Genomic DNA, 9,313 nt, shown 5'->3' with positions numbered 1-9,313 from the left:
AACTTAGAAGAATTTTTCTTGAAAGATATGATTTTTCAATTAGATTTTAATTTATTTAATTGCATGATGTTATTAACTGCAGTTGACTTTTGTTTGTTCAACTGTTGAAAGATGTTGGGAGGGGCAGCAAGGAAAGTTGGGGAACCACTGCTATTTAGAGGTTGAATTCCCATGGAATAATACTGCCTCCCCCATGCTTATGCTTTTATTGTTTTTTTATTATTATTATTTTCATATAGAAATCTTTTTAAAGCCTTCACATTTTTCTCTCTTGAAGGAAACATTTCTGAGTCATACTTTGTGGTTATTAACCCATAGCAGTCTTTAATCTTGACGTTTCCTAGTCATTGTTTCCTCCCCACGCCTAGTCTGAGGTATTTATGTAATTTCCGGTTGGATCTTTATTAAGTATTTCTGCAATGCAGATAAATAGCCTACATCAGTAATTTTGCACATATGTAAATATAAGCATAACACACTTATGAAGAAGAGCCTAATGAATTGGCTGTTTTAATAGATTCTGTTGTTAATTCTGTTGTTAATTTGTTTTAGGGTTTATACGACATCCACATCAAGCTGCAGAGCGTCCCCTTCCTGCACTGGGAGGCTCCTGCTACCTCCCACTGGCTCACGGCCAGGTATGTCCTGTCTGACTCGTTGAAGGCTTGCTAACGCATTCTCTTTGGTTATCTGTTACACATCAAAAGATGCCAGATTATTTAAATCATCTCTCATAGTACTTGTACTACTTTTTGGGGGAAATTTTCCATGTTTTGTCATGTTATAAACTCACCCTTTGCAACTTTATTCATAAAAGTTTCTAATCCTACTGAGGAAAAGAATCCCCACAGCATTATAGTGCCATGATCGTGTTTTAGAGGCAGTGGTGTGTTTAGAGTATATGCTTTATTAGCTTTAGGGCAGCGTAGGAATCTGCATGTTGGCAAAGAAGTTAAAAAGCAAAATATTATGTGGATACCTTTTTTTTTTTTTGAATAACAATGTGTGGTTTTAAAGCAACTAAATGTGGAAAAGTTTCCAAATGTATGAATGCCTTTGCAGTATACCTGTTGACCCTTGTTTTTGAGGCAGCGTTGCTCTGCTCTGCTGATTGGCCCGTTTCTTTTTGTCCCCCCGCCTTCACAAACCAGGGAGGTGATGAGTTCTCCGGTCATCTGCCTGAACAGAATCGAGAAGGTTGGAACAATCGTCGACATCCTCAGCAACACTTCAACCAATCACAACGGCTTCCCTGTCGTCGTGCAGGTTTCTGTCGATGATGAGGTATTGTTTGGCTGCATGGTTGGAATTATATAGTTAATTAATTTCTAAATTACTGCTATGGAGGATTTTTTTCCCCCCTCCAAATCTAAAAGAAGCAGCTTCTTGTTTAATAATCTCTCCACTCTTTTTGTTTTTCCGTCTCCAAGCCGGCTAAACTCTGCGGCCTAATACTCCGCTCTCAGCTCATCGTCCTCCTCAAGCACAAGGTAAAGTCCTCCTTTGGCTGTGCATGATCACACTGGAGGCAGAGAATCTCGTTAAGTTTTTTTCCTTGTTCTCTCCCCGTCAGGTGTTTGTGGAGCTGGCTCGGTCCCGGCTCACTCAAAGGAAGCTCCAGCTGAAAGATTTTAGGGACGCCTACCCGCGGTTCCCTCCCATCCAGAGCATCCACGTGTCTCAGGATGAGAGGGAGTGCATGATGGACCTCACCGAGTTCATGAACCCAACTCCCTACACTGTACCGCTGGTAAGGAACACGTCATCCGATTTTATCTGTGGAGTGGAGGAAATCCAAGCTGAACACCTTTGATTTGCAGGAGACGTCTCTTCCCCGTGTGTTTAAGCTGTTCAGAGCACTCGGACTCAGGCATCTGGTGGTAGTTGACGATGAGAACAGGGTAAGTTAATTTTTGATGCCAAACTCTGTAGTTTACTGGGGTTTTAGAGCAACACAAAGTGGGGCATAGATATGGAATGGAGGAAAATATCCATTGATTTGCACAATCACCTGTTGGTGACTTTTCAGCTTCAAATCTTCTAGAGCAGAGGTCATGGATTAGCGGACCACGAGCCAGATACGGACCCACCTGCTGGCTAATACGGATCCAACCTGATTTAAAACATTTATAAATTACCGCATGTTGTCTAACTACACTTGCGCCGCTTGTTCTGTTAATATGGTAAAGCCTTCCGGAGCGTCCGGGACCAGGCTTCACGTACATACATACAAATTAGCCAATGAGCTGTCAGTCTGGGTCGCTGCGGCGAGCCACTTTTAGACACAGCAGGCAAACCTTTGGTAACTCGGGTGATGGGTAAGAAGGAGAATATGATGAGAAAAGGAGAGTACAGATAGTGTGGACTGCTGGAAGAGGCACCGTGAACTGGTGAAAGAAAAGTGCAATGGTGTGCTCAAAGATGACCCTGCACATTTTGCGTATGTTTTGCCCAACCTGCTGCTGTGAAGCATCATTCTCCACCATGAACAGAATCAAAAATAAATATGGATCCAGGCTCAAAATGAGCACCTTGATATGTGCTTGAGAATGGCTTTGTTGCCATTTAAACTCATTTTAAAAACCTTGCAGGGCAGCCTAAAGCCCACTGCTCTCATTAAGCCATTAAAAAAAACAATAACAGTCAGTTCAGGTGTTTTATAAAGTATGTGAATCAGGAAATTGTCTATATACCAAACTGAGCAATTGTTGTTCTCTACTTCAAAAAACAGTTTAGATTTTAAAATTAAAAAATAATTATAATTATTTTATTACTATTTCTTCTTTTTCATATTTTTTTATCTAAAAAGTCAAAAACATGGATGCATAAAAACCTAAATTATTCCATTGTTAAATTCAGTTTGAAATAACAGATTATAATTAAAAATATCTCCGGACCTTTACTGGTTGCTGATTTTCTTTATTCGAACCCCACTGACTTTTTAATTGGTTACTCTTGTTCTACAGTGTGTCTCTACAGACTGAATCTATTGATAATTATTAATAAAAAAGCTCAGATTTAGTCAGCTTTAGGTCTGGGCTGTGATCGGGCCATTTTAACACACAAATGCTTTAACCCAAAGAAGGGCTGGAGAATTAATTGTCTTTGCAGTATAATCCCACAAAAAAAAAAAAAAAAAGATATCAAAGAGACACTTTATTTTGACCTTGGTAAGGTCAACCACAAAAAGACAATTTACTCACATCCACCCTTTAGGTGACTGTAATGCACCTAATTTGGGATTGCCTTTACACAGAAAGGAAGAAAGAGTTGCAGGTAGTGAGCAAATCCACGCATGCATGCTAGAATTAAGCACTTTTCCACAAAGCAGTGGATTCCTGGAACAATGAAGCCTGAACAACAGAGCAATTAAGGCCATGAAAACAATGAAACCCTTGACCCAAACATGTATACACTTGTGGTTAATGCAGAGGAATATAGTAATAAAATTGCAGCTTTGGTTAAGAAAAAAAAAGCAGCTACAAAGACACGCACAGCCCTATTGCTACTCATTCATGTTGTGTTAGGCTTTTGGTTCAGGTTTGTTGCAGTACTGAATCAATGAACCTCTGCTCCAGTACTTTACAGCCTCTAAATGTTTAGTCCATTATTGCACAGTTTTCTCTGCCCAAGCAGTATCTCTGTCCTACAGAAAGAAAGCACGTTCAGGGTTTACTTTGCAATGTTTGATATCTGCAAAGCCTAATCTGGGTCTCCTGTTACCTGACAATATATATGATCTGATTCCTTTTCATTTGAAGTAGGGCTGGCCGATACACATTTAAAATCTTATTATTAAATTGGGTGATATTGTCTTAATGATAAAATTAAAAAGTAATTCTCCGCAGTCTTTCTTAGGTAACTTTAAGGCTGTGACTGCTCACCACAGCCACCATGGCACCACAGTCAAAAATAATACTCCTGATGAATATACATGTTTAAGTTCATCAGGATACCAGTTATCTAAAGAAGTATGATTTATCATTTAACATCTTTTAGTAACCGTATTTGATCACATTCTTTACATTTCTCAATACCCCTCGGGGAAAAAATGTAAAAGAAAAACAGTAAAAATTCTGATAATTTCTGGAGGTTTGAATCCAGAAATAAAAAAAATCTAAATTCCTATCATGACTAGCAACTAATCCGAATACCTAATAAAGAGTTCCCTCTTGTTCATTCAAAGAAATTCTGATTTGTGGATAGATTGTCCCACCTGAGCTGTTGATCTCTGCAGCTCCTCCAGGATAAGCATGTGCCTCCCTGGTTAATGCTCCTCTTGTTCTCTCTGATATCTCACTGTTTAGCTGTTTCTTTTTCCAGATGGATGTGGGTTATTAGAATTGGATTAAAGGGGACAACATGCATGTCATGCTAATTAGATTCTTATTTCCAAAAAAAGAAAAAAAAGAAGCAGGTTTCCTTTTACTGCTATGAACAATTATCTGTCACTTAAAGTCTGTCTTAATATGTCCAATAATTGTAAAAATGTAACCTTTTTAACATGACAGGTAAATGGACTGGTGACCAGGAAGGACTTAGCCAGGTACCACCTGGGAAAACACGGATTGGAGGAGCTTCATTTGGCTCAGACATAATACAGAGATATGAACACTGATGGACAATAACCCACGTGATGCCTCAGAGGCCACCAGCCTTACCCTCAAATCTGAGAGCTCCGTTTCTACGCCACGATCATCATGTGAAATGAGTGTAAAAGAAATTATGTCACTTTGTTATTGAACATTTTTTAGATTTACTGCTTTTGCTTATTTTTCCCATCTTCAGTCATCTTTTCTTTTATCATGCTGGGGAGATCTACGTAAATGAAATCTGATTAGCAGAATCATTTCAAGCCAAAGCGGCTTCCTGCACACTTTGATTTATATTCCCTTGAAATGCGAACTAAACAACCCAGGAACCAGGTTTAGTTTAGCTAAGGGGGGATTTTAAAATCAAATTTCTCTGCATGTTTTTTTTTTATCCATCATCGAAACATTGAAGGATAGCTTTTGCTGTTTGCTTTTTCTGTTGAAACATTCGATTTTCTTTTTTTTTCTTTTTGAAATCATTTTTCAGGTGTTTTAAGTTCAAACAGTTGTTAAAGTAAGTTAATATTGTGTTATTGTTGGTTCGAAATGAGAGATGTTATTTATTCATGTCAAAGAGCTGTTTTAACTTAAAGACAATAGTGTGGGTTCATGCATAGTTTTTTGTTTTTACCCCATTACTGCCTCTTTTTCTGTTTACCGTGCAAAAATACCCAATGGTAGGAACTTATTTTCTTTAATAAACCACATCTGAAGGTTTGCACTTTTTCCGACAGTCAGTCCGAAGATACGTGTCATGACGTTTAATGTGAATGTAAGTTTTGGATGAATATATGTTGGTCAGAAACCGGAACCGTTTGATTTGAATGTCAGTTTGTACATTTCTTTTGTCAACAGTGTTAAGTTTTTGTGCACTTTGCTGTTAAATCTCTTTGATTTTTTTTCTTTTATTTTCTTAGTTGTACAACATTAAACAGTTTACTGAGCTCTATTTTTAACCACTAGAAATGCCTTTTGTGAAATAATAAAGTTGGACATTATTAAAGTTCTTGTACATTTTGATTGAACGGTAAGCATTCAAAAGTGAAGTCCAGAAAGTAATATTTATAAATTTATTACATGCAACGGCATGGATTTCAGGTTTTTATCACTAGTTATTGATGGATATTCTTTAATGATTATTAGAAAAAAAAATGAATGTAGTTTTATAGATAATGAAATGTTCAACAAGAACACACAAAACTAGAATTTAATCTAGCATCTGTGTTGATGCCTACGCATTTATTGGTAATGGAAAGTTTCCCAGCAATTTTTTATATATTTTTTTTTGCTTTAAGAGGGCTGTGTTTAAGCAATGGAAAGTTTAAAGAAAAGGTAAAAAAAAAATGCAGTAAAAAGAGATGCCTAAGCAGCAGAGATTACTAATAAAGTAAAAAAAAACAAAAAACATTGGTGTTATTTTTCATCAGGACCTGTCATTTAAATTCCATATCAAAGAGGCTTCTAGAATTTTCTTCTTTCATCCCTGGAATATTGCCAAAATAAGAACTATCCTGTTCAGGGGTGATGCTGGGAACTAGTCCATAAATTTGTTGCTTCAAAAGTTCTGATGAAGATTAAAAAGTGAAATATTTTTCCCACCCTAGCTTCCGTTCACTAGCTTCCTGTAAAATCCAGAATAAAATGTAAAAACCAGCTTCTAACATGCAAGCCCTCAATAATGGAGCCCCATCTTATATCAGAGCTCTGATTGCACCTTATTTTCCTAACAGAACACTTTGCTCTCTGTCTGCAGGATTACTAGTGGTTTCGAGAATTTCCAAGAATAAAATAGGAGGTAGATCTTCTAGTTATCCGTCTTCTCTCCTGTGGAACCAACTACCAGTTTAAGTCTGTGAGGCAGACACCCCGTCTATTTGTTAGGGTAGGCTTAAAATGTTCATTTTTGGTAAAGCTTATAGTTAGAGGGGCTCAGGTTATCCTGAGCTATCTCTATAGTTGTGCTGCTGTAGGCATAGCCTGCTGGAGGACTTAGGGACCCCTTATCATCCTCCTTCATTCATTTGAATTCAGTTTATTTATATTGCACCAATTCACAACACATCATCTCAAGGCACTTTACAGAGAGACAATTCAACCAGACCATCCCTTTAGATTGGTTTATTATTTCCATCTAGGGAAAACCAGCAGATTGCATCCACTTATTGAGTCAGGCCGATGAGTTCCCAGCCAGCTACCATGTCAGAGGATGGAGAGAGCACATGCATACATGCGTAGTAAAAGAAACAGGACACTGAAAAACAGGCCAGGTTCCAACAAATGTATCGACAAAGGTGTTGATGGTAGCAGCACAGCTGATATCTCTCTGGGATGGTCTGGGATGGTGTCACAGCCAAACAGGAACAGAGCAGATGAAGCTACTATGACAAAAAAAGCAGACAGCACATAACATTGGAGATTGAACTAACAAAAAGTGCTGAATTGGAGGAAAGAGGTACTGTAGAATGCAGCAGAATGTTGGTCCTATGTTCTCCAGCCTGTTCAGCCGTGACATCATCCTGGAGACAAAATTCAGCTGTGCTGCTGCCATTGACACCTTTGTTTATAGATGTTCGAGCTCTGCCTGTTTTTCAGTTCAGTCCTGTTTCTCTGACTGTGACTGGCTGGATGTACTCTCTTCATCCTCTCACATGGGGGCTGGCTCGGAGCTCGTCTGCCTGGAAGCGGCCGCCTGAAAAACTGGTTGACAGTTGCCTTTGTTATCTCTGCTTCTTTCTGTTTGTCTGCTTCTGTCTCCTTGAACCCCAGTCAGCCTCAGCTGATGGCCACTCATATCGAACCTGGTTCTGCCAAAGGTTTCTTCCTGTTAAAAGGGAGTTTTCCTCTCCACTGTCGCTACAAGCGTGCTTTGTGTGAGGGATTGTAGAAGAGTCAATGATTCGATGCAATCAGCTGGTTTTCCATAGATAGAAAATTTTGAACTAATCTCACTGTATGATCTGGTTCAATTGTCCTTGTAAAGTGCCTTGATATGTTGTGAATTGGCACCATATAATTAAACTATATTGAATTAAATCTAAAAAATATGCTTTAATAAATATTTTCAAATTTAAATATTAGTGCATGGCTGTGCTTGTAAGGGATGATAAATTATTTTTATGAACATTCACAATTAATATCTTTAATCCCCACCATACCAGCAGAGGGAGCACATGTACCAAAGATATACCTAAACTATATGGTGAAAATATCACCATTGAACATGTTTGATTACATCATCTACTTGATTTTACAGAGATTAATTGGTGACACAAAATTAAACGGTACAAATACTTACAAATACAAGAATGATGTCTAAAAAGGAGATGTTTGAAGAGATTGTGTGATTATTTTGGTCACATGTCACTTTTTATACTTAAGATAATACAAGTTGGTTTACTTAGACAGCCCAAATAAAAGTTAGTTAAAAGCATTAGAAAAATAATCTCTTCTTAATAAATGCAGTAGTATAATTTTCATAGAAAAATTTGGAAAAATCAATGAATATTTAAAATGATAAATATAATAGCCATATACAGTACAGACCAAAAGTTTGGACACACCTTCTCATTGAAAGGGTTTTCTTCATTTTCATGACTATGGAAATTGAAGATTCACACTGAAGGCATCAAAACTATGAATTAACACATGTGGATTTATATAATTAACAAAAAAGTGTGAAACAACTAAAAATATGTCTTGTATTCTAGGTTCTTCAAAGTAGTCACCTTTTGCTTGGATTACTGCTTTGCAGACTCTTGGCATTCTTTGGAGGAGCTCCAAGAAGTACAATTTTCATAGTCATGAAAATAAAGAAAACTCTTTGAGAAGCTGTGTCCAAATGTTTGGTCTGTACTGCACAAAAAATATTAAGAAATTAAAAAAAAAAATAAATATTTAAACAGAAACCAAATAGTTATTTTCAACCCCATTTCCTGAGGTAAAAATATAAAACCATTTTATTTATTTACCTACTTCTTGCATATAGAATTAGAGCAACAGCTAAACAGTGTCCGACACTCTGAACTTCAAGCAAAAAAGTAAATAATAAATATTCATGACCTACCAATACTTGAAGTTTAATGCTAATCAGAACAATCTTTTTTAGAATTAGAGCATTTTTTAATCCATTTTTGAAATATTTAACAATAACTGCCTTGTTGCCATTTATTCACACCATTTAGTAGATGGCAAAAGTTTTATTGACGTTATAGCAATGAAACTTACCAGAGATAGCATTTGTTTTTAGTAATACTCACACTGATTTAACACCCATAGAAAACTCTTTGTTAAAATATATAGAAAAGATTAATAGCTATTTTTACTCTTGGTTAACAATAACTAAACTTATGGATATACATCCACGTAGATTTTTTTTGCCCATTCCAATTACACAGAGAACCCCAAAAACTGCCTGTTAATGCCAAGAACTTTAATTAATCATACATAAATCAAAATGTCAAAATATTTAGAGGAAATTCAAGTAACCCTTTATATGGTGATACAACTCAATGTTTACTTCCTATTTAAATAGCAAGAAACAGAGGGTATTTGAGAGTGAAATAATCAAAGATGGTTTATGTGCCTTTCAATTTGGGTCTTTATCTAAAAATGAACAGTAAGAAAGTGAAATATTTATTCTAAAAATAATATAGGGATTTCTTTGGTTGAAATTAAAGAACATTTGCATCACCTCTTCTGAGCTTAAAAAAACATCTTGAAAG

General features: G+C 36.7%; 1 protein-coding gene across 3 annotated transcripts in view; it reads left to right on the top strand.

Annotated features, from left to right (window-relative positions):
- The window catches only part of clcn7 (chloride channel, voltage-sensitive 7), a 24,312-nt gene extending 18,710 nt beyond the window's left edge, over positions 1–5,602 (top strand). For 2 of the 3 annotated variants that reach the window (XM_015388659.1, XM_015388658.1), the window contains 6 exons: positions 553–638; positions 1,152–1,284; positions 1,431–1,490; positions 1,574–1,750; positions 1,821–1,901; positions 4,512–4,598. In XM_015388659.1, the coding sequence (XP_015244145.1) occupies positions 553–638; positions 1,152–1,284; positions 1,431–1,490; positions 1,574–1,750; positions 1,821–1,901; positions 4,512–4,598 (624 nt within the window). Of the gene's footprint in view, positions 1–552; positions 639–1,151; positions 1,285–1,430; positions 1,491–1,573; positions 1,751–1,820; positions 1,902–4,511 lie in introns of all 3 variants that reach the window. The other variant, XM_015388657.1, reaches the window with a different exon arrangement.
- Positions 5,603–9,313: the final 3,711 nt, after the last annotated feature.

This window comes from Cyprinodon variegatus, unplaced genomic scaffold (genome assembly GCF_000732505.1).
Source record: "Cyprinodon variegatus isolate N-32 unplaced genomic scaffold, C_variegatus-1.0 Scaffold431, whole genome shotgun sequence".
Classification (NCBI taxonomy): domain Eukaryota; kingdom Metazoa; phylum Chordata; class Actinopteri; order Cyprinodontiformes; family Cyprinodontidae; genus Cyprinodon; species Cyprinodon variegatus.
The sequence above is the reverse complement of the archived record's forward strand: the minus strand, read 5'-3'. Positions and strand labels throughout refer to the sequence as shown.